The sequence below is a fragment of the Scyliorhinus torazame genome, chromosome 8, assembly GCF_047496885.1.
Source record: "Scyliorhinus torazame isolate Kashiwa2021f chromosome 8, sScyTor2.1, whole genome shotgun sequence".
NCBI lineage: Eukaryota > Metazoa > Chordata > Chondrichthyes > Carcharhiniformes > Scyliorhinidae > Scyliorhinus > Scyliorhinus torazame.
Window position 1 is genome coordinate 189,829,970 of NC_092714.1, and position 25,961 is coordinate 189,855,930.

General features: G+C 42.4%; 1 protein-coding gene across 1 annotated transcript in view; it reads left to right on the forward strand.

Annotated features, from left to right (window-relative positions):
* The window catches only part of LOC140428898 (zinc finger protein 335-like), a 267,142-nt gene that overhangs the window by 114,770 nt on the left and 126,411 nt on the right, over positions 1-25,961 (forward strand). The window contains exons 21-28 of the mRNA XM_072515545.1: positions 2,095-2,241; positions 3,084-3,236; positions 7,782-8,046; positions 9,139-9,319; positions 12,993-13,105; positions 13,697-13,715; positions 21,654-21,770; positions 22,399-22,475. Coding sequence (XP_072371646.1) covers positions 2,095-2,241; positions 3,084-3,236; positions 7,782-8,046; positions 9,139-9,319; positions 12,993-13,105; positions 13,697-13,715; positions 21,654-21,770; positions 22,399-22,475 — 1,072 coding nt within the window. The remainder of the gene's footprint in view (positions 1-2,094; positions 2,242-3,083; positions 3,237-7,781; positions 8,047-9,138; positions 9,320-12,992; positions 13,106-13,696; positions 13,716-21,653; positions 21,771-22,398; positions 22,476-25,961) is intronic.

Genomic DNA, 25,961 nt, shown 5'->3' on the forward strand with positions numbered 1-25,961 from the left:
CAGAGTGTAGGTTGCCATTCTTGCTGGTTTTTGGTATCAATTTGGGCTTTCAACCGACACTTGGACTCCAGTCTGATTCCAATGTACTAACCAACATTTGCAATGCTGTCTGAGAGATCTTTGTTGGCCCACCTTCCCTTCACTTGCAGCTCTGCATGATCCTGCTACCCCATGTGGCTGCCCAATTGTGAAAGGTTGGCAGAATTAGGAATCCTTATTCTTTATCTCAGCACCTCGAGAGAAACAACTTGAACTTGTTTATATAGTGCTTTTAGCATAGTAAAAACATTCCAAGGTAATTTACCAGGAGCGCAACATTTTACACTGATCCACGTAATGACATGAGAATATAAGCTTTGTCAAAGAGGTAGATTTTAAGAAGTGACTTGAAGGAGAGGCTAAAATGCTTAGAGGGAGAATTCCAGAGCTTAGGGCCTAAGCATAAATGCCAATGGTGGAGCAATGAAAATTGAAGATGTGCAAGAAGCCAAAATTGGAAAAGTACAGAGAAGGGTTGTCAGGCTGGAGGAGGTCAGAGATGGGGAAAAGTGAGGCTAAGGAGGGATTTGAACTAGTTTAGAATTCTAAAGTGCCATACTGGAAGCTAATGTAGGTTAGCAAACGCAGGGCTTAAAGGTACATGGCACTTTGTGTGCAGGAAGAGCTTTGGTGCAGCTATGTACATGGCACTTTGTGGGAGGCCAGCATGGGAGCATTGGAACAGTCAAGCCTAGAGGTAACAAAGGTGTTTATGAGGGTTTCAATCGCTGATGAAGAGGATATGGGGCAGGAATCATTGTCAAATAGGACAATGAGGTAAAGGTCAGTCCAGTTTAACCACAGATAATGGGCAGGGGGGGATGGAAGTTTATGGCTAGGGAATGGTTATTTGAGTTGTTGTCTATGGTCTTCCCACTATTTTACTGAAGAAAGTTTTATGCTCCTATGAACAGGAGTAGGCCATTCAGCCCCTTGAGCCTGCTCCACCATCGAATGAGATCATGACTGATCTGTGGCCTAACTCCATATACCTGCCTTTGGCCCATATCTCTTAATACCTTCTGCTTAACAAAAAAAATCGATCTCTGATTTAAAATTAACAACTAATCTAGCAACAATTGTGGAAGAGAGTTCCAAACCTCTACCACTTTTTGTGTGTGGAAACGCTTCCTAACATGTGGGCAGCACGGTAGCATAGTGGTTAGCACTGTGGCTTCACAGCGCCAGGGTCCCATGTTTGATTCCCCGCTGGGTCACTGTCTGTGCGGAGTCTGCACGTTCTCCCCGTGTCTGCGTGGGTTTCCTCCGGGTGCTCCGGTTTCCTCCCACAGTCCAAAGACGTGCAGGTTAAGTGGATTGGTCATGCTCTTAGTGTCCAAAAAATGTTAGGAGAGGTTATTGGGTTAGGAGGGTAGGGTGGAAGTGAGGGTTTAAGTAGGTCGGTGCATCTCGATGAGCCAAATGACCTCCTTCTGCACTGTATGTTCTATGTTCCTGTGTTCTATATCTCTCCTGAAGTGTAGCCCAAATCTTTAGACTATGCCTCCTAGTTCTAGAATTTCCAACTTATCGTTTGAGCTGTGTGACAGAGGCTCATTCAAAACTATTTTCCTAAAACAATCAATGGTTGGTTTTGATTTCATTCCTGGTCTGCTGGTCAGTAAATTTTTCACTACAATACAGCTGGAATTGGATGCTCAGCATGTAAGTGCGGGCCTGATCCACCACTCTATGGTTTCATATGTTTGGAGTATTGTGTAGACTGGTCCTTGACTTAATTAAAAATAGTCTGTAACACTATAGTAAACAAACCCTTTATCATGGGGCTTTGTTGCAAGCAGTAAATTAAAAATGTATAAGAACGGCAAATAATTTGTAAGATAACTTTGTCTGGATATTTTGCATTCTTTAAATTATTTCATAAATGTTCCTTTTCGCAAAGAGGGAAGAAGCGGTGTCTGTTTTTTTTGTTGTTGATTGAATAGTATTTTTACATAATTGCAGAGAATGTCTACTTAACGGCGATAGTCGAATGAAACTGTGTGTGGGAAATTAAAATGAAAACTTTACCTGAACATCCATGCCATTTCCTAGGTGGTTTTCTATTTAAAAAGAGGGGGAGGGGACGGCCGAGGAAGCAGAATGTGTCACCAACACCAGAGGGAAAGAAGACACCGGAGCAAGAGCAGGAAGAAGAGGAGGATGACATTGTGGATGCTGGAGCCATTGATGACCGAGAGGGTAATGCATCTTCAGAAATGTCGGGGAGCAGGCCTTTCATTTAAGTGTGCTTGCTTCATGGAGAACCACAGGAAATGTAGCAAAAGTCAGCTACCAATAGTTAAAATAAATATGCCAGGGGATGGCAAAAAGGAGTTGGCATCTGTCACAATGTCTCAATATTTCAGCATCCTGACACAGCTGAAGCAAACATTGCTCATTTGTTTGTAGGGTTGAATGCAGTATGATTCCATTGCTATGTTTCAAAGGGTTGCTGATGTCTTTCGTCCCTCTAGAGGAAATTCCATTTAGATTCCTTTAGTTCTACAATAGGTTTCCATCTGTTGGGTTTGGGTCTAGTTTCATGCTCCTTCAGGTAATTTGGGAAATGAGGTGCCTCCTCTTTTGCTACCGTTTCACCATTCAAATGATTGCAGGTCAGAAATGGCACCACCTATTTGCACCAAGAGCGAGGAACGGGGTTAGGCAATTCGGCCCTTGAGCCGCTTTAGCCTCAAGACAATACTCTTCAAATCATTTTGGGTATAAAAAAATACTAAAGGTGAATATCAGCCTTTCAATTGTACTGGGCTCAGGAGCTGTAAATGAGAGCCTTAATATCGATCAATGTAGATGGATGAGTAGAATTGTTGCAGTTATAATGATGTTGTAAATAGAGAAGCTCCACAATGAATTTTTGGTTATATTTGAATTAAATAGGGTATCTTGTGAACTCCCACTTAGAAATAATTAACAAGCAAGTGGTTTTAAGAAAATCGTGCTGCTTTTGCGCCGTCAATCTGTTAATTGCTAACTCCTTTTGGGTAGTTTGCCATTCTAGAAAATAATCTCTCTTCCTTTAGCTGACAGCGATTATAACCCAGCAGAAGATGAGACACGTGGAAGGCAGCCAAACTATAATCGTAATGTTACAACTTCGACCAGTGACCGGCCTCGGAGGCGTCCTGGGAGACCTCGCAAGGTTTTGCGGACAGAAGCAATGTCTGGGATCAATGGTGAAATATACTACCTTTCTTGAGTTGGCTTCCTATCAGAGTTTTGCTTAACTTCCTTTGCACTTGACAAAATGCTTACAATTTCCTTCAGCACAAGCCAATGAGAAAATGAAAGATGGTGCAGGTCGTGTGTTTGAGATTTCAGCATTGTCTGGCCATAGGTGTGGCTTTCCAGCATCTGGTAGCTTTGCATTTGCTCCTAATCATTTCTGTATTGTGCCCATTCTTTCACATGAAGTCTTTCCCTATGGTTGTGTAACCGAGAAGCTAAGGAAGCAAGGGCACCTTGAGTGGATGGCATCTAGATCTTACCTATTTATTTTTTTCAAAGATTGGAGTTAAGTCTCTAGCCTACTTATTTATATGGGCAACCAGAAGTTGTATTTACCTTGGTCACACCTGATTTGTATAGTTTTCAGTAATGTAGTTAATGCCATTTTTTTTCTTGTTCTGTCTTTTTCACCCCATCTTTCCTGAAGTTGAAAACCTCTGCTGAGTTATGTTTCCAAGGTTGCCAACAAACTTCCTTAAGCCAACCTTCAGGTTGAATCATGACCGTGAGTTCCAGCAGGGCATTTGACAGTAGGAGGCATCACAAATAATCTTTATCTGTTGTACTTCGGGTAGAGGTCCTAGACCGGAGCTATCATTTTGCTGTTATTGAAATTTCTCTTTGTCCTAGCTGAGAACCATTTATTCAACATAGACTGAGAATTGAACTTGGGTTATTTTTTGATCTGCAGACTTGGTTCCATAACAGGGAATATATTTATTTAGTGCAGGTGGTAATTAATTCTATAGCAGGATTTTAAATTTAGAAATTGGATGAATGAGGGAAGAAGAGTTGTCCTTTTCTTTTTCAGAACTGATGTTTTTGGAGATTAAATTAAAAACAGGAAATGCTGGATAAACTCTGCAGCATCTGTGGAGAGAAACTGAATTCATATTTCTGATCTAAATAACCCTTCGGGACAGGGCATTTGACATATTTTGGAGATGACGCATCTTTTGATTTGAACTTGGAATCCAAAATGATAGAAATAAAATTGTCAACATCAGGATAGTTTTGCGTCCGTGTACAGCACTGAGACCACCCAGGCTTGAGAAACTGTAACCGTGGGCATTATTCCTCCCCATCTCTTCACAACCTTAAATATGGTCTACTATTCCTTCCTCCTCCACCTCCTGAATATAATGTCTTCTGCAAATGCATTTCCACCCAGATTAAGGTACCATCCTTAGCCTTTTTCTGTTCTTTGCCTAACTGATATTAAATGAAAGCAGCACGGTGACCCAGTGGTTAGCACTGCTGCCTCACTGTGCCAAGGACCCAGGTTCGATCCTGGTCCTGGGTCACTGTCCATGGAGTTTTCACATGCTCCCCGTGTCTGCGTGTGTCTCACTTCCACTACCCAAAGATGTGCAGGATAGGTGAATTGGCGATGCTAAATTGCCTTTAAATTGGGGGGAGGGGGGGGAATTGGGTACTAAATTATTTTTCTTTTCAATGATGGCAGTTGATGGGATTATCTGTGAACATGTGGTCAACTTCCCATGTATATCCTGATAAAATTTCTATTTGCTCCACTATAGTCCTCTAGTTCTCGACTGTCCAGTGTCGAGTTGCATTTCTATAATGCCTTTGATGTAAACAAAAAGCTCCAAGGCACTTACTGGGAAAGAAATCAAACAGCAAATTACACCTGAGATAAAGAAGAAGACCTTACGGCAGGTGATAAATGCTCAGCCTTGGTCAGAGGTAGATTATACGGAACCTCTTGGAGGAAGAGTGAGAATTGGAGGTTTGTGGGAGTGAATTCTGATGCTTGGGCTCAGCTGGTAGAGCAAATTAAGTTGGGAGTACATGATCAGAATTGGTGAAGTGCAGGGTTCTCAGAAGGCTGGGAAAGGAACTAGGTGAGGGCAATCCCATTCAGCTAGACAATGACTGAGAGGAGCTGGAGAAAATGGTCAACTGTTTCAAAGGTTGATGACGGGTCGAGAAGGATGACAAGGGATTGTTCATCATTGTCATAATCACATAGCTCACCGTTGTCACAAGCAGGTGTTTGTTGTGATTTTGATTATGGCCAATTTCAGTGCCTTACCAGGGATGAAAATATGGAGGGGTTCAAATCTGTGAAGTGATGAGGTGTTCAGTGACTTTGCAGAGGAAAGTCGGGTTGAAATGGGATGCTGGTTTTCAAAGACATCAAGGCATGAACCATCCTGATTAGCTCCTGATATTAAAGGTTTCACACTTTAGTCTACTTCTCCACTTCATATTTCAGTTGCTCACTAGAAACCCAATTGTTCACAGGACATAATTTTTTATTTTGGCCCTGACTCTACTTCAAGCTCCACATCTAATCCATTACAAAGACCATCTTTATTTACTTCCATTTTCTAACATGCTTCCATTCCTATCTCACCTCTCTGCTGCTAAAACCCTCATCTACAACTTCTTTGTCTCAAGTGAACGAAGAAGAATTTGCATTGATATAGCGCATTTTACAACCTCCCAATATCCCTGAAGAGCTTCACTGTCTTTGAGAATGCAGTCACTGTTATAATGTAAGAAAACATGGTAGCCAATTTACGCACAGCAAGTCTCGCAAACAATGAAAGAAATGACCAATTAAACAGTTTAAGTTGTGTTGATTTAAGGGGTAAGTATTGGCCAGGGCACCATAAGGACACATGCTCTGTTTTGCAGAGTACTAAGATCTACAAGAGGGAAGAATCAATTTGCCCAACCAGTGAATGAAAAGGTCTGTATTGCAGTGTCCTGACTACAGTATTGTGCACAAAATTTGAATGACACTTGATGCCTTAGTACTGCATTGTCAGCAACAATTATATGCTCAAGTCTTTGGAGCAGATCTTGAACCCGCCATCTTCTGACTCTTAGTGACAGTGTTATCACTGAGTCTAGGCTCACACACATTCAGTGCTCTTCATGTTGCACAAATTACTTGCACAACTCCAACCCATCCAGAACTCTGCTGGCAGTATTTAATTCTGCATTACATTCTGCGGGCCTGTTCTCCCCCACTCACGTGTGTTTTCAGACCTCGACTGACTGGCAATATTTGGATTACAAAATCCTCATCTTGTTTAGACATCCTTGTGTGAGCTCCTCTGGCGTTATGTCCCAGCCTTTCTAACTCTGTTACACTTTGCACTTCCATTTTTTCCCAGCTGCTATGTTAGTGATAGAGCCTTCAGCCATTGTACCCTGCATTCAGAAGTTCCGAAACCCCTCCTTCTTGAAACCTCTCGTCCTAAATTTAAAAACCAATGTTGACGATGCTAGAAATCCTGAATTTTTTTTTTTTAAATGCTGGAAACCCTCAGCAGGTCTGGCAGTATCTGTTGGGGGAGATGCAGCGTTTATATTTTGGGTCAATAACTTCGAAAAGCCATATACATTAAATATTAACTTTGTTTCTCTCTACACAGATGCTGCCAGACCAGCTGAGCGTTTCCAGTATTTTCTCCTCAAAATTTACCACTTTAATTGTGTTTGAGTTATGTTATGGGCCAGGGTTTAGAGAACCCCAAAGTGTATCATGGAGTTCACCTGACCCACAACTTTTAATAGATTGTGGTATGGGGAGCACACGGCCCACTCTGCAGGTGTGGTACAGCAGAAATGGAAAGTATTTTTAAAAAGCAAAACAATGTTTATTCTATGAACTCAAGTTAACCTTTTTAAAACATACAGTGAACATCTTAGCAACCATCAATTCAAATATAACCCCCAAAGAATACAACACTAAGTAATCCTTAAGCTGTCCAGAACAGCACGGTAGCATTGTGGATAGCACAATTGCTTCACAGCTCCAGGGTCCCAGGTTCGATTCCCGACTTGGGTCACTGTCTGTGAGGAGTCAGCATGTTCTCCCCGTGTGTGCGTGCGTTTCCTCCAGGTGCTCCGGTTTCCTCCCATAGTCCAAAGATGTGCAGGTTAGGTGGATTGGCCATGCTAAATTGCCCTTCGTGTCCAAAATTGCCCTTAGTGTTGGGTGGGGTTACTGGGTTATGGAGATAGGGTGGAAGTGTTGACCTTGGGTAGGGTGCTCTTTCCAAGAGCCGGTGCAGACTCGATGGGCCGAATAGCCTCCTGCACTGTAAATTCTATGATAATCTATGATGAAGACTTAAAACAAAACTTTTAACAGAAGCACATCAGGTTAAAGTCACTACTGAGAGCAGTTATTAGTTTTAAATCACCAAAGGATCGATTTACATTCTTTAGATTACAGAGAGAGAGACTAATATCCCTTCTGGCTGTGACTGCAGCTATCCAGCTCTGAAAACTAGACTAAAACACACCCTGCAGCAAACAGCCTAAAACAGCCCAAAAGTAAAAAGCTGACAGACAGCCCAGCTCCACCCACACTCTGACATCACTGATAAACATCCATTTCTTAAAGGTACATTTCTTAAACACCATTTCTTAAAAGTACTCTCACATGACAGTTATAAGCCCTAGTTCTTCTGGTTTCTGAGCCTTTCTCCCGTTGTCGTTTTGTGAAACAGGAGCAGAGGTTGAGGCACTTGTCACCTCCCAGTCCAACCCAATGGATCTCCAGAGTTCTGAAGCAGCCAGCTCGACTGCACAAGAGAGTGGTGATATATCAGCAAGCAATGAGATAGTAGCAGAGTCTGGGATCAGCCAATCCGATTCTGAGAACAAAGACCCATCGTCAAATATCAGCGAGATATCTTACAAGCATGTGAGAAGGCGCGGTCGCCCACCCAAGCGGTTTGGCAGGAGGAAGTACAGGGGGTACTTGGGGCGCAGGTAAATCGATTGATGCTTAAGTTGTTAGCCCAGTATTTTGAGGCCTTAAAAATACAAGTATGCCTGTTTAACTGCATGCTTGTTTAACTGCAGCCTATCAGTACGAATGACATTTGTTGAAATCTTTTGAATTGCAAGTTTAAAATATAGTATGTGGTGTTTAATGCTGGCTTAATTATATCCGTATTTGAAGTTTTAATTCAGTATCTGTCATACTATGAATTGATTGTAGCTCTAATTCTGGATAACTGGACCCCATATTTCTGCAAGTATTCGATCTAGCATGCCCGTGTTCAAGCTCACAAAGAACCCTCCACCAAAAAAACACAACTTTCAGAAATCTGTTTAATCAACATAGATGACATATGGAACTTATAGGTCACTCAATGTCACACCTATATGGCACACCAGATAGGCCTGAGAATGACTCCATGTCATACCAAAAAGGTCTGGGAGTGACTCAGTAATGCCTGGGAATGACTCAATGTCACACCATATAGGTCTAGGAGTGACTCATAGGTCTAGAAGTGACTGAATGGCACACCAAAAAGGCCTGGGAGATCCAATATGACTGCACTTCATATTGGGGAGGAGCACTTCTGCAAAAAAAATAGTTGATCAACCTCATATTTTATTAATATAACTTCATCATTTTATCTGATCTGTGAAGATCATGCCTGGAGATCCCCTTCACCTTGCCAATCCTTGGGTGTTCTTTGGCAGCTCTCCCTCATTTGACTCCATTGTGAGCCGAGCAGGCTTCTAGAAACCAAGATAAGTGAAGCTACTCAGATGTGGGCTTGTACTATCCTCTACCCATTATCCAAGGGTTCCTCGACACAGCTACCATCTGACGATGGTGATGACAACTGGTAATTTTGAATGAGGAACTTAGAAAGCAGAATTCCTCTCTCTACTTCCCTATTCTGAAATACAGACTCAAAATATAGTCCGTTCCAAATCTATAATTCCAATGAATTATGGGGTGGGGTGTAGTATTTTTAAATGTTGACCGGTCCAGATTGATAAGAATGAGTGAACATTTGTAGAATTCTTAAAGTCTGATTGAAACCTTTTTGTGTGTATATAAAGGTACAATTATTATAGATCCAGCAAGCCCCTGATGAGGCCCCACCACTGTCGGATCTGTGGCTCCCGTTTCTTGACACAAGAAGACTTGAGGTTTCACATCGACTCGCATGAGGGGAATGATCCAGAACGCTTCAAGTGCCAACAGTGCAGCTATCGCTGCAAGCGATGGTCATCACTGAAGGTCAGTGATACTTCTGAAACTAAACCTATTGTATCTCAACTTCTATTAACATAAAGAAAATGGCAGTTAATGTTAACCCCTTTTGCTCTCCCCCCCCCAAATTATGTAATTTAAATCTTTTGGTACACTGTTTTTATTGAAAAGTTCTTGATGTAACTCAGGTTTTCATCTACTATTTTCGCAGCGTGTGTGTTTCAAACGGTCAAACAAAATGGTTAAACATGTCACCAATATGCCATGCTTACTCTGTGTACTGTACACAATACTGTTATACATTGCACTGTTGTTTCAGTTCCATCTTGAAGAACAAGGTGAAGCCACATGGGATCAGAGGTGAGCTGGCAAGAACTGGCTTGGTCATAGAAGACATAGGGTAGCAGTGCAAGGGCGCTTTCCTGAATGGAGGGCTGTGACTAGTGGTGGTCAGTGCTGGGACCTTTACTGTTTGTAGTATATATAAATGATTTGGAGGAAAATGTAACTGGTCTAATTAGTAAGTTTGCAGACAACACTATGGTTGGTGGAATTGAGGATAGTGATGAGGACTGTCAGAGGATACAGCAGGATATGGATCGGCTACAGACTTGGGTGGAGAGATGGCAGATGGAGTTTAATCTGGAAAAATGTGAGTAATGCATTTTGGAAGGTCTAATATTGGTGGGAAATATACAGTAAATGTCAGAACCCTGAAGAGTATTGACAGAGGGATCTGGGTGTACAGGTCCACAGGTCACTGAAAGTGGCAACGCAGGTGGAGAAGGTAGTCAAGCATATGGCTTGCTTGCCTTCATCGGCTGAGGAATTGAGTATAAAAATTAGCAAGTCATGCTGAAGCTATATAGAACACTTGGAATATAGTGTTCAATTCTGGTCGCCACACTATCAGAAGGATGTGGAGGCTTTGGAGAGGGTACAGAAGAGGTTTACCAGGTTGTTGCCTATTATGAAGGGCATTAGCTATGAGGAGAGGTTGAATAAACTCTGTTTGTTCTCACTGAAATGATGGCGGATGAGGGACAATGTGATAGAAGTCTACAAAATTATGAGGGGCATGGACAGAGTGGATAGTCAGAAGCTTTTTTCCAGGGTGGAAGAGTCAATTACTAGGGAACAGAGGTTTAAAGTGCCACGGGCATGTTTAGAGGAAATGTGTGAGGGTGTGCTGTAATTCTCTTTGTTCTTTGTTCTCGACTAATAGGGCGGGAATTGGCCGGTTTGGATTTGTCCTGTTTCTTGTGTGCAGGACACACCTGGGCAATTTTCAACACTGCTGCATAGATGTCAGTGCTGTAGATGTGCTCAAACAACTTGGCTCGGGGTTGTCATAATATACACCCATATCTCATGGTGCAGACACACACTGATGGACACACAGTGGGACCAATCAACATACACAACACCGTAGCCAATCACCAGTGAGAGCACACGCACTATAAAGACAGGGGACATCAGAGTTCCCGCTCATTCGAGTAGCAGCTAGCTAGGAGCACAGAGCTCACAGCCTGCAACACAGACATTCACCATGTGCTGAGGGCACCAACTGGTTAGGACAAGGCAAAGGTCTTTAGTTAATGCTGGTATCGTATTTACCCACAGTTCAAGTATGTTTAAATAGTTAACCTTTTAATAAAATAGTGTTGCACTACTTCAAGCATTGGTGACCTGTATGTGATCCAGAACACCCAACACATCAGTGGTGCGGCAAATTCTGGAGCCTAAGTCTTCAGTATTATTGCCGGAATATTGTCAAGGCCGCTAGCCTTTGCAATGTCCAGTGCCTTCAGCCATTTCTTGATATCACGTGTAATGGATTGTATTAGCTGAAGACTGACATCTGTGATACTGGGAATCTCCGAAGGAGAGCGAGATGGATCATCCACTCGGCACTTCTGGCTGAAGATTGGTGCGAATACCTCCACTTGACATTTGCACCTATGTGTTGGGCCCCTCCATCTTTGAGGAAGGGGATATTTGTGGAGTCGCATCCTCCAGTGATTGTTTAATTGTCCACCATCATTCATGGCTGGATGTGGCAGGACTGCAGAGTTTGGATTTGATGTGTTGTTGTGGAATCGCTTAGCTCTGTCTATCACTTGCCGCTTATGCTGTTTGACACACACATAGTCCTGTGTTGTAGCTTCACCAGGTTGATACCTCATTTTTTGGTATGCCTGATGTCGCTCCTTACATGCACTCCTGCACTCCTCTTTGAACCAAGGCTGATCCCCTGGCTTGGTGGTAATGGTAGAGTGGGGATATGCCGGACCATGAGGATGCAGATGGTGGTTGAATAGAATTCTGCTGTGCTGATAGCCCAGTTTTGAGTTGCTAGATCTGTTTCATAGATTTCATAGAATTTACAATGCAGATGGAGGCTATTCGGCCCATCGAATCTGCACCGGCTCTTGGAAAGAGCACCCTACCTAAGCCCACACCTCCACCCTATCCCGTAATGCAGCAACCCCACCTAACCTAAGGGCAATTTAGCATGGCCAATCCACCCAACCTGCACATCTTTGGACTATGAGAGGAAACTGGAAACCCACGCAGACTCAGGGGCAATGTGCAGACTCCGCACAGACAGTGACCCAAGCCGGGAATCGAACCTGGGACCCTGGAGCTGTGAAGCAACTGTGCTAACCACTGTGCTACCATACCGCCCTAAGAAATTATTTACATAGAATTTACAGTGCAGAAGTAGGCCACTCAGCCCATCACGTCTGTACCGGTCCTTGGAAAGAACACCCTACTTAAGCCACACATCCACCCTATTCCCGTACCCCCACCTAACCTTTTCAGGCACCTAAGGGGCAATTTTTAACATAGCCAATCCACCTAACCCGCACATCTTTCGTGATTGTGGAAGGAAACCTGAGACCCTGACGCTGTGAGGCAGCAGTGCTAACCCACTGTGCTACCATGCTGCCCCGAGTCTATCCCATTTAGAACGGTGGTAGTGCCACGCAACACGATGGAGGGGTATCCTTAATGTGAAGATGGGACTTTGCCTCCACAAGGACTGTGTGGTAGTCACTTCTACCGATACTGTCATGGACAGATGCATCTGCAGCAGGCGGATTGGTGAGGGTGAGGTCAAATATCTTTTTCCCTCTTGCAGGTTCCCTCACCACCTGCTGCGGTCCCAGTCTGGGTGGTCTGTCCGGTTTCATTCCTTTCTTGTGTTTTTATAGCGGTTGAATACAACTGAGTGACTTGCTATTTCAGAGGGCAGTAAAGAATCAACCACATTGCTGTGGGTCTGGAGTCCCATGTAGGCCAGACCAGGTAAGGATGGCAGATTTTCTTCCCTAAAGGACATTAGTGAACCAGATGGTTTTATCGACAATGGTTTCATGATCATCATTAGACTTTTAATTCTAGATATTGTATTGAGGTTAAATTCGACCAGCTGCTGCTGTGGTGGGGTTCGAACGTGGGTCCCATATCCTGGGTCTCTGGACTAGTCCAGAGACAATGCCATTACGCCACTGCCTCCAGTTGCCATTGAGAAATTTAATTTGGTAACTTTACACAGCCTTCTCTGTGCTGCTGGAAATTATAAAAGTTATTTCACAGCTGGACTGCGCGATTGTGAGTAAGGAGGGAGCACAAGATGCAGTATTTTTTAGTGCACTGTTTGATTTTTACAACAACCTCACTTTTTGTCTAACAGGAGCATATGTTTAATCATGTGGGAACAAAACCGTACAAATGTGAGGAATGTGATTATACAAGTGTGTACAAGAAGGACGTCCTCAGGCACTCCTCTATTCACACTAAGGAGAGGTACGTATTGCTGGGTAGTGGAGTGATTTGCATTTATAGTTATCTAATTGTCATGTACCCTGATTTTCTTTTTCTCCAGATATTTAACTGTGACATTCCTGTTGTCTGCTTTTGGTATGACTAGTACTAGATGGCCACAAGTTGTTTTTACATTGATGAATTTGATTTACTATATCAAAAATTATGTAGTACTTTAAAATTATCCTCTTGGCGAACAACCTTTTCTTTTATCTCCTTACCCTCAGTTTTGACCCCCACAGAAACGAGGGGAAATATTGATTACCATACTAATAAAATTCACCTATGTCTTCTTGTGAGCTTGTCTCTAAACACCTGCTCCTGGCTGTGTTAAGATTGTGGACCTTTTGTAATGGGGTGTACTGATGATTGTCAAGTGTCAACCTTGCAAAGTGTTGTTGTGTAGAAGGATCCGTTTGTGCAAACTATCAACGTGGTGTACCAGTGTACTGGCTGTGACCCAATATTTGAAGCTAAGAAACCCTATTACGAGAACATGAATGCTTAAAACTCCTCTTTCTCAGAATATTTAATGTGCAACTTTTCTTCTTTCTCTCCCCCAACCCGTCACAGAAAGAAAAAAGCTGACCTGGTGAGTCCTTATTAAGTATGGACAAGATTTGGTAGAGCATTAGTAGTAATTAAATGCATAGAAGTAAATGAGTGAATAAATATTTTTTTAAATATTTTTGCCTTTCTAATATTACTAGTATTGGTACTGTGGTATTGTTGCCCTTCAAATCCAAATTGGGCACAGCAGTGTATTTGATGTGGCTTCAGTTCTGATGTTTGCTTTGCTGGCCCTGCCAGTTAATTATAAATGCAATCCTTGAAACCAAAACCATATAGAAATATGGATTTCTGGTTTGGATCTTAAACCACTACCTAGAATGTACAGCACAGATATAGACCATTCATCCCCAGTGGATCCATGCTGCACACAAGCTTCCTCCCACACCACTTCTTACCCAATTAGGATATCCTTCTATTCTTTTTTTCTTCTATGTATTTATCTAGTTATCCCTTAAGTATATCAATACTGTTTACCTCAACTAGTAGCAGGTTCCACATTCTCTTGGTAAAGGAGTTTCTCCTGAGTTGCCATGACCTAAATCTTGTGAGGAGCAGCAATCGTTGTCAGGTTGCACTTGCATTCATGCTTTTTCCCACCCAGACGTTGCTCCGCATTTATAGTTAACTCTTCTGAGCCAGGCCTCTTCAGAAATGCAGAGCGCAGCTTCCACCCAAGCAGGCTGGGAGGTATTCGCGGGAGTAATCAGCGATGGTGGGGGGTGGAGTGCTGTCCAAAGTCTGTGACTCTAACACAGCCAGAGACTTTTGCAGAGGTGGGGAATTGCCCATCAGAGATTCATTAGGGGTCAGCGCATCAAGCCTCTGTGGGGCCTCGACGCACATCTCGGGTCTCTTGACGATCCGGTGACTGGAGGATCTGGGCCCATGTCTTCCCTATCAAACTTTGTCTAACTTCTGAACACTCCACTTAAAAACTGGATGATCTTGCTCAAAATTAGACGAGTGGTATCCCTGAGAAAATATAATGAGAAACTGAAACTTTAGACTGTTGACTGTACAGTAAAGCTGTGATACTTGACTGGTAATCCAAAGGCTTGGATGGACCATTGACCTGGTATGGTAGTTTAAGAATTTGAAATAAGTTTTTAAAATGTAGAGAAATAAAAAGCTGATATCAAAAAAATTGGCACTGAAGATGTTGAATGGCATTAAAATATCCAGTTGGTTCAATAATGTCCTTTTGAGGAAAGAGACTTGCTATTTTCCTATCCAGTCTGACCTATATGTCCTCTATCTATATGAGCGTAGTTGACTCTTAACTGTAAGGTACTTGGTTGTATTAAATCGCCACACAGACTGCAGTGGAAACGAAGGTCAAACTGACATACATTTTCATAGAATTTACAGTGCAGAAGGAGGCCATTCGGCCCATCGAGTCTGCACTGGCTCTTAGAAAGAGCACCCTACCCAAGATCAACACCTCCACCCTATCCCCATAACCCAGTAACCCCCCCCAACACTAAGGGTAATTTTGGACACTAAGGGCAATTTATCATGGCCCATCCACCTAACCTGCACATCTTTGGACTGTGGGAGGAAACCGGAGCACCCGGAGGAAACCCACGCACACACTGGGAGGATGTGCAGACTCCACACAGACAGTGACCCAAGCCGGAATCGAACCTAGGACCCTGGAGCTGTGAAGCAATTGTACTATCCACAATGCTCCCGTGCTGCCCAAACATGTCCACTTAAAAAATATTGAATACTAGAATTACAATTTTTTAATCCTTCCAAACATGATGCAACTTGAGAGAGTATTTGGAGTTGTATGACACTCGGGTGAAATATGACAGTTTTGTCCAAAGTGGGGATAGTGGTGCGAAACAGTTTCAGGCGATGAATCAAAAATATTGCATGGAAGTTTGCCTAATACAGTAGATAATCCAAACTTTTAGTGAACTTCTAGAACTTGAGGTTAAAGAAAAAAGTTTATTATGATCAGTACTAAATAAGATTGGGCAAACGTGATTGTCGAACATTAATTCAGAGCCAAGTTCGAAATATCATTGCTTTAGAAATTATGAATAAATGTGTGCTTATTTTAAACATAACATTTACTTCAGTCATACTTTTTGGTCACAATTAAAGATGGCTATATTTATTATAATTGTGTTTCTTCAACAATAGGAGCAGGAGTGGGCCATATTAGGTGGCAGGGTGGCACAGTGGGTAGCACTGCTGCATCACAACACCAGGGACCAAGGTTCAATTCCGGCCTTGGGTGACTGTCTGCCTGTGTGGAGTTCCCACATTCTCCCTGTGTCTGTGTGGGTTTCCTCCCACAGTCCAATTTTGTGCAGGTTAGGTGGATTGGCCATGCTAAATTGCCCCATAGTGTCCAAAGGTTGGGTGGGTTATGGGGATGGGGCGGGAAATGGGCCTAGGTAGGGTGCTCTTTCAGAGGGTCGGTGCAGACTCGATGGGCTGAATGGCCTTCTTCTGCACTGTAGGGATTCTATGATACCACTCAGTCAGTCTGCTGTACCATTCTATAAGATATACCTGAGCTCCACTTGGCTAGGTTATTCCCATGATTCCCTTAATGCTGAAAAGTCTTATCGATCTCGGTGTTGAATATACCCACTGATTTGAGCATCTACAATCTTGTGGATGGAAAATTCCAAAGATTCACAACCAAATGTGAAGACATTTCACTTCACCTCATTCAAAATGGTCAGCTTATCTTATGACCGCTAGTTCTCGGCTCTTCAGCCAGGGGAAACATCCTTTCAATAATCACCCTGCCAAACCCTGTAAGAATGTTTTATGTTTTGATGAGAGGCTTCCATTCCTCTAAATGCCATAGAATATGGGCCCATTCTACTCCATCTTTTCTGACATAATAACCCTCTCACCCCAGGAATCAATCTAGTGTACCTTGCATCCTTGCCTCTCTCGCCTTGTTTAACTGAAGCGACCAAGGCCAGAATTCTCCTGCGTTTGCTGGTGGCAGGTCTCTGGTCCCGCCAGCAACGCCTGCAGGTTTCCCAATGGCGTGGGGTTACTTCAATGGGAATGCTCATTGACAGCAGTGGGAACCGGGAATCCCGCCACCAGCGAACGGCACACTGCCTCCCGCCCCAAATCTGTACACGGGTATGGTTTCATAATCTCCTGTGGCTTAGTATTATATATTTACTATATAACATCCTTAATCTTGTACTCCATCTCCCATGTAATAAAAGTTAACATACCATTTGCTTTCCTAATTGCTTTTTGTCCCTGTATGTTAACTTTGTGACTCATGTTCAAGGACATCTAAATCCCTGTGACATAACATTAACCATTCTCTCAACTTTATTTAAAAAAATATATATATATATTCTGGTTTTCGAAGATAATTTCACATTTCCCCACATTAAACTCCACCTGCCACCCTTTTGCCCATTCGGTTAAACTGTCTATTCTTCCACTCAGCTTACTTTCATAAATAGCTTTGGATCATCAGCAAAATTGTATACCTTCCACTCAATCTCCTCAACTAAGTCATTGATGCAGATTGTAAGTAGTACATTATCAACATTTGTAACCAGGCTGTCCAACAATTGGGTACTTGATTGACTTTTTATTACTGAAATCAGTTTTATCAAAAAGAGTTCATGTTTCACTTATCTACTTTCTTGACTTGAGTTGATTTGGTTTAAAAACAAGTAGGTGGTGATCACAGGAAATCCGATTCTGAATTGGAAATCACTTTGATTTTCCTTATGTTGACATGGAGGCAAAGACTCCAGCCTGTAGTGGTTTGCAGCAGGTACCTTAAAAGCTACGGATATCCAAGAGTCCAAAATAAATGACAAAACAAGGTATCTTTTTGGTCATGTGCCCTAATTTCTCCTGTGGCTTTGTGCCAAACTTTGGAAGTGCCTTGGGATATTTCGCTAAGTTTTAGGTGCTGTACAAATCAAATTGTTGCTGATAAGTTTCGCGATGCACGCTAATATATTTCATTCTTGCTGAAAGGATTAAGTGTGAACTGTTTTTATGTATTTCAGTATTTTATGTATGGTACTGTGATTCAGCAGATGGGAGTATCCACTCTACCCTGTGGTTTTGAAAAATACATTTGCACAACACTTTTTGGTTTAGCATTCAATCATCCTATTCAACCAGTTCCTTCCGTCCTCTTTAGAGGAAAAATAGAATGTTACCGTGCAGAAGCAGGCCATTCAGCCCATCAGATCTGTATTGGCTTTTTCCTTGTAGATGACCCACCTTTGTCTAATTTTTCTCTTGTTTGCTTCCTGTATAATTTAACATTTCTGTTTCAATTTTTTTTTGCAGAAAATTCTGCGTTCTTTAAGTAAATATATTTTAGTTATCTTGAATTATTTTTGTGAGCATCTTAAATTTGTGCTTCATTAGCATGTGCTTCATTAGCATGTCACGCAATCTTTCAATCTCTATATTTCATTCTTTAGGTTCAAAGGCCTTTGAAATCACCTCCCGACTTTGAGGGGGAGGGGGGGGGGAAAGAGAAAATAACTTCTCAATTCTTTCTTCATCTCTGTAACCTGCTTCAACCTTGCTAACATCCTGATGAGTCCTTGCCACATGTTTCCATGGCTCTGCATTCTTCCTAACATGGGAAGGTGTCAAAAACTGCATACGCTGTTCCCACTCTGGTCTAACCCTTTGCTTTTATATTCTATGCTTGTAGATACAGAAGCCATGTGCCACGTGCTATTTTATGGTCTTCTGTTCACTGTTCCCTTTAAACTGTTCATCGATGTGTCAAGATCCCTGCAATCCTTTACACTTAGACTTTTGAAAGTTAAGATGTACTAACTTGCCCTATTCGTCCACAATGTATTATTTCATATTTCTCTTAAATTCCCATATATCTACCCATCCTGCTCATCTGTGCTTTTGCAGTCTGTAGTTCACAATCAATCTGCCATACCCTCAACTTAATATCAGTAGATTTGTGCTTGGTGGTTGACATCACAAGGAGGCATTCGTAAAGGCTGCGTTGGACATTGATTATCTGCAGACAATGGTATTTAGTGTAGGCAGAACAAAAAAAAAGAGAGGGTTGATTGGGTGTTGTAGTTTATAACCTTGGTCCTTTCACCCCTGGCAGTGGATCAAATCCAGCCAAGCTATTGGTTTGGCATTCTCAACTCTCTTCAAATAAACATGAGCCCACAGCATAAATCAAATCTGCCACAAATTAGCACAGTAATCCTAATGAAGGGTGGATTAGGGAAAGAGAATAACTCACACTGGTGCAGTTCAGTTTGTCTTTGAATATCCATGTTTAGACGTGTTAAAGGGACACTTCCTGAGAATAGAAGTGGTGTTCAAATCCCCATAACTGGCATGCCTAATTTCAGCACTGTTCAGATCCCAGATCAGACCCCAGCATTTGTTAGAATACCAGACACTTTTCTTTTAAATTTGTAAAACTGTGGGGAAATGATACTTCACCCCAGGAGTGATGACTCTGACCAATCGGTATCTTTTATGTTAAAACAAACTTCAATTTACACACAGAATTAACCACATTAATATCAAATAAAATAGCTTTTCAATTATCAGTTAAACAGTTCTTAAAACAAGGAAAAACTTATTTACGAACTACCTTTTTATTCATTTGCGGGATGTGGGCATCATTGGATGAGTCAGCATTTATTGCCCATCTCTAGTTGCCTTTGAACTGAGTGGTTTGTTAGGCCATTTCAGGGGGCCAATTAAGAGTCAACTACATTGCAGTGAATCTGGAGTCACATGTAGGCCAGACTGGGTAAGGATGGTAGATGGGCGGCACGGGGCACTGCTTAGCACTGCTGCCTCACAGCTCCAGGGTCCCAGGTTCAATTACGGCCTCAGTTTACGGTCTTAGTGGAGTTTGCATTTTCTCCCCGTGTCTGCCTGGGTTTCCTCCGGGTGCTCCGGTTTCCTCCCACAGTCCAAAGATGTGCAGGTTAGGTGGATTGACCATGCTAAATTGCCCCTTTGTGTCTGAGGTGGGGTTACGGGGACAGGGTGGAGGCGTGGGCTTAAGTAGGGTGCTCTTTCCAAGGGCCGGTGCTGAATGGCCTCCTTCTGCACTGTAAATTCTATGATTTCCATCCCTAAAGGACATTAGTGAAGCAGATGGGTTTCAACAACAATTGACAATGGTTTCATGATCATCATTAGACTTTTATTTCCAGATTTTTATTTAATTCAAATTTTACTATCTGGCATTGAGAGATTTGAACCCAGGGTCCCCAGAACATTACTCTGAGTCTCTAAATTAGTAGTCCAGTGACAATATCACTGTGCCACTGCCTCCCCGCTGCCTGCTCCTAACTCCAATTAAGCAACCCAAAATGCCACTTATAAATTTAACAAAACAGGTTACTTGCTTATCTGTGTCGAGACATTTTGGAGAGAGAACCTTTCGAGAGCAACCTGAAAATCTTTGTCTTGTGCTGCTCAATCTGACAGCATTTGGAAAAGCTGCTATTTACCGTAATAACTTCTAACAGACTACAAAGCTACAGACTGACCTGGTTCCCCCCACTAATTACATCATTTGTATCCCACTATGACATTCCATCATCTGCTTAGCTAGGACTTGTACAATTCCTCATAAATTATCTACTCTCCAGGGAATCTCCAGCAATCCTAACAATGTTGAATTAGGCATCTCTCTGTAAACAAGTAAATGGTAACATTTATAATTACATCACTTTTTTGTAACCTCTTAATTGCAGCTTTAACAGACACACAATCTGGTTACCTTAACTTGGGTTATTTAATAATATTACTGCACCAAATATATACCTTGACTCGGGCTGTTAAAAAATCTTACTGTAACAGGTAGAAAATTTCTTCCATTCATCACAGCACAGAATCGCATCCCAAATACTATGGCAGAACAAGGTCCTCCGTTTATTTGCTCCATCCCTATTATTAAGCAGTAATCCAGCAAAGATGATCCTCGTCTTGCTCTGATTTCATTCTTTTGGTGGCGTGGGGGGGAGGGGCGGGGTGGCTGGGGTGGCAATATGATATATGGGGCTGAGCTAAAAGGAATATTTTTTGACCATTCTTTTCTGTAACCTTATTTGAAGTGTGTTTCACTTGATAAGGTGTTTGCCATTATGATTTGAGGCTCAATACATTCTGTGGAGTTAAAAGAAACTCCTCAAGTAGTTGATTCAGAATTGTATCACCAGAACTGCATGTGGCTGATTAGTAGATAGGGGAATGACTGAAGACAGTGAAACATGGCAGCCTCATAAGTAGTTCGCTGCACAGACTTGTACAAGGTAGTAAACCATATGAAAGATAGATTTGGAAACATGAGCAGTGGATAAGGTTCAAAGTAATAAAGGAAAACAAAACCATGGGAATATTGTTTTTAATTGGATGCTTTAATGGGCTGGGTGGGAGGTGTTGTCGAAACTTTTTGGGGGAGCTGAATGGCCATCCTCATTTGCATAGCAGAGCTGCTTATATTCGCATTTTCCGTTTTTATTTCAGAGAGGAGTTATTCCTGCTGTCTGCAGGTGAAATCTGGAGACAGCAGTATGATCCTTCTGAGAAATGCTGCTATTTTCTACATTATCCTCCGACCCGCTGAGTACTATACTTTTTTAAAAAATTTAAAGACAAAATTTTGACAGAATAACTAATCAATTATCCCTGTTCTACCAGAGGCAATACAACAACTTTACCTGCTTCAAAAGATTTAACAAAAACGAGAACATGCTGGAAATGCACAGCAGGTCAGTTAGCATTTGTAAAGAGGAAAGACTAGTTAGTCTTTATCAGAACAGATTGTGACTGAAAGGTAAATCTGCTCTAATAATTTACAGATGCTGATTAACCTGATATTTTTCCAGGCTTTTTGTCTTTTTGGAATTAAGGTAGTAAAATCAAATTTTGCTTTCTCATTTTCTTAGCTATACTTCATTCTTGTTTTGGTTTGTAATTGCAGGTTCCCAAGGTGCATTCTTATCCTTGTCCTGTGTGCTATCGCGTCTATCCCATGCAGAAAAGGCTAACGCAGCACTTAAAGACACACAGCGCTGAAAAACCTCACATGTGCGATAAGGTTGGGGCATTTCTTACTCCTACGGTTTCCTGTAAATACTGATCTATTAACTTTCTCCCACGTCTGGTACCTAGAATTATTATACCACCTAATTGTCAAAAGACAGTTCTGACATTCTACCTCTTTGACATGATCACACAGTGCTTGGTTTTATTGTTGACTTTTCACCAGTCTGCTAGCTGTATAAAGCTCTCTTTTATCACAGGGACAGGAGTGGGCCATTGAGCCCCTCATGCTGGTGAGATTATGGCTGATCTCTGACCTGTATCTAAATTTCATCTACCTGTGTTGGTTCTGTAACCCTGAATATCGTTGCATAACAAAAATCACTCGATCTCCTTTTTGCAATTTTCAATTGACCTGGCTTCAATATCTTTTGGGGCAGGCGGAGAGAGAGTTCCAGATTGCCACTACTCTTTGTGGAAAACGTGCTTTCTAACAGCACCCATGAATCGTCTAATTTAAAGTTCTGCTCTCTTGTTCTGCACTCCAACCTCAGGACCTACCTTCTCAACTCTTTTGGTCATCTTAAACACGTCATTAAATTTGCCTTTAATCTTCTATATTCGAGGAAATATAAACTTAATTTTATGAAGCCTTTCCTCATAATGTAACCCTTTTATTTCAGTGTGGAAAGTCTTTTAAGAAGAGGTACACATTCAAAATGCATCTATTAACCCATATTCAGGCTCTTGGAAACAGCAGGTAGGTCTGACTTCTACAGTACCATTGTGATGCAGCTGATTATCTAAGTGTGGTGCATTGAGTACAGAAGCAGAGTCTGAAATCCTTCACACAGCCGCTGAACCATGCTGGTGAAATGTTGCCTAATCTTAGACCTCACTCCGCATAACTTCCTTGTTACCTCGCTCTGCATAACTTCCTAGTTATGTGTGTGCACCTAGATTGGCAGGATACTTGAGCAAAGTTGTGCATTACAGCCAAGCATGATCGAGCCTCTGCCTGACATGCAAATTTCCCGCCGGATCACTTGAGCGATGGTTAGGGGCAGGAACTGTGTTTTTTCTTTTTGCCCTCCTAGCCCAAGGGTGGCAGAGTCAATTGGAGCATATTCTCTGACTGTATCGGCAGCCTCGGGCTGCACCTTCCCTACACACTAGTATACCGTTGACTCTGGTTGCTTCCTGAGGTCCTCTAGCCTGCTTGTCCACTCCTGCAGTAGCCCCTCAGCTGAGGGGAAAGTGTTGCTGGGTGAACAACTGGAAAACAAGAATAAAACTACATCCAAGAGGGACAAGAAAAGTAAAATAGCAGGGAGACAGTAAAACTGGAGGACAGCAAAAGAGGGATGTAAGGGAGCAGTGTGGCAGTAAATACAGAGGTTGCTTCTTGGGAGAGGTTAAACCAATTGTGTGGCTAGCAGAGGTTTGGAGCACATTTTGCTTCCAGTCCTCAGTGACCTGTTGAGGAAGTTTCTTGGGTGAGAGAAGATGTGGGAGGCATTGAGCGTTAAACATAAATTCAAATTAGGGTTGCCAACTATGATTAAATTTATTCTTGGAGATTTCATCTCATGACTTGCTCCCACTCTATCCAACCATTAGAAGGCCAACCCATCCATCCTTGTGACGCACTGCCTTTCTACGTCAATTGGAAAGCAAGAAGACTCACACCCAATTTGGATTTGTTTATTGTCACGTGTATCAAGGTACAGTGAAAAGTATTTTTCTGCGAGCAGATCATTTAGTACATGAAAGGAAAGAAAAAATAAGAAGAAAATACATAAAAGGGCAACACAAGGTCCACAATGCAAATACATAGGCATCGGCATTGGGTGAAGCATATTAATCAGATCAGTTCATAAGAGGGTCGTTTAGGAGTCTGGTAACTAGGGAAGGAGCCGTTTTTTAATCTGTTCGTGCGTGTTCTCAGACTTTTGTATCTCCTGCCCGATGGAAGATGTTGGAAGAGTGAGTAAGCAGGGTGGGAGGGGTCTTTGATTATGCTTTCCCCAGGCAGCGGGAGGTGTAGATAGAGTCAATGGATGGAAGGCAGGTTCATGTGATGGACTGGGCTGTGTTCACGACTCTCTGAAGGTTCTTGCGGTCTTGGGCCGAGCAGTTGCCATACCAGGCTGTGATGCAGCCAGATAGGATGCTTTCTATGGTGTATCTGTAAAGGTTGGTAAGAGTCAGTGTGGACATGCCGATTTTCCTTAGTTTCCTGAGGAAGTATAGGCGCTATTGTGCTTTCTTGGTGGTAGCGTCGACGTGGGTGGGCCAGGACAGATATTTGGTGATGTGCACTCCTAGGAATTTGAAGCTGTTAACCATCTCCATCTCGGCTCCATTGATGCAGACAGGGGTGTGTACAGTACTCTGCTTCCTGAAGTCAATGACCAGCTCTTTATTGCTGGCATCGAGGGATAGATTGTTGTCGTTGCTCCACTCCACTAGGTTCTCAACCTCCGTCCTGTATTTTGATTCGTCGTTATTCGAGATCCGACCCACTATGGTTGTGTCGTCAGCAAACTTGGAGATGGAGTTGGAACCAAATTTTGCCACACAGTCGTGTATGCACAGGGAGGATCGTGCTTGGCGGTCAATGGTCAATGGTCAAACAGCCATTTTTTTTCCACCCATTTTCAATATTGTTTAAAGAAAATGTCAATCAAAATGTTTTTTTTTCAGGTCCTCATGCTTTTTCTTCAGGGCTGTGTGCCTTGGTGATTAATCGTCAATTCCCAATGCCAATCATAGAGGGCTGGTAACCCTAAATTTGAGCATTAGAAAGAAAGATTTGAGTGAGATTGAAATTGAAACAAAGTATTAACAGGAAGTGGCAGGAGAGTCAAGATAGCGGCAATTTTTAAATACTTTATGTTTAGACCATCCATATCAGTCAGTATTTATTTGAAATGCAGATGCATTTTTGTATTTCTGCCAGTAGATGGAGTTACTGCTCCTCCCAAATGTCATTCATTGTACTCCTGCAACACTTAGCTTGTTTGAGGATATATGTAGTTCACCTATTGGAATGCACTGTTGTGTATTGTTTACACTATGATTACTTGAGCAAATGTGCCCTCTTTTTCTTTAACTTTAGCTCATTGGTGGGAGCATAACAGTGTTTGTTTTCATTAATTTTGTTCTCATTGAGTCTTGGCCCCAACATTTATGAAGAGTTTGCAGGGCAGGTGGGAAACAACCATGGAACCTAACAAGGCCAGGGTTTGGAGGTCTTTCTAAACCTAACAGCAGGATCACACTATTGTTTCTTTCTATCTGTTTTCTGATCTGCAGCTGGTCAAATTGGTAGAATGAATTATAAAATCATAGATTAGTTACAGAACATGACACCACAGCTGAGGAACCTTGGGAACGGTCCCTGGCCGTCAGGATGCTATTTTCTTCAGCCAGAGAGTGGTGGGTCTGTGGAATTCATTGCCACAGAGGGCGGTGGAGGCCGGGACGTTGAGTGTCTTTAAGACCGAAGTTGATAAATTCTTGATTTCTCGAGGAATTAAGGGTTATGGAGAGAGAGCGGGTAAATGGAGTTGAAATCAGCCATGATTGAATAGTGGAGTGGACTCGATGGGCCGAATGACCTTACTTCCGCTCCTATGTCTTATGGTCTTAAGGTTGGGCATTGCAATAGTATGGGGTAAGAGTGGGCAATGGGCGTGAGGGGAAGGTGATCGCGTTGGTGAGAAATGTAACCCTTCCTTGAGGAGCCAGTGGGAGCAGTTGTACTCTTGGTAGAACCCTGGATGGAACTGAGGATCAGAGGGACCTTGGGAGTATATCCACAGATCCCTGAAGGTGGCAGGGCAGGTAGATGAGGTGGTTAAGAACGCATATGGGTTAGTTGCTCTTATTAGCTGAGGCGTAGAATACAAGAGTGGGGGTGTTCATGCTGGGATTGTATAAAACACTGGGGGAGGCCATAACTGGAGTAATGTGTGCCGTTCCAGTCACTGTGTTATAGGAAAGACGAATTGCATTGGAGAAGGTGCAGAGGAAATTTACAAAGATGCTGCCTGGGCCTGGGCTTGAAGGTCTGAGCTATGAGGAAACATTGGCTAGGTTGAGACTGTTTCCTCGTACATAAAAAGCAAGAGGGTAGCCAGGGAAAGGGTTGGCCCACTGAAGGATAGGCAAGGGAATCTCTGTGTGGAGCCAGAGGAAATGGGCGAGGTACTAAATGAATACTTTGCATCAGTATTCACCA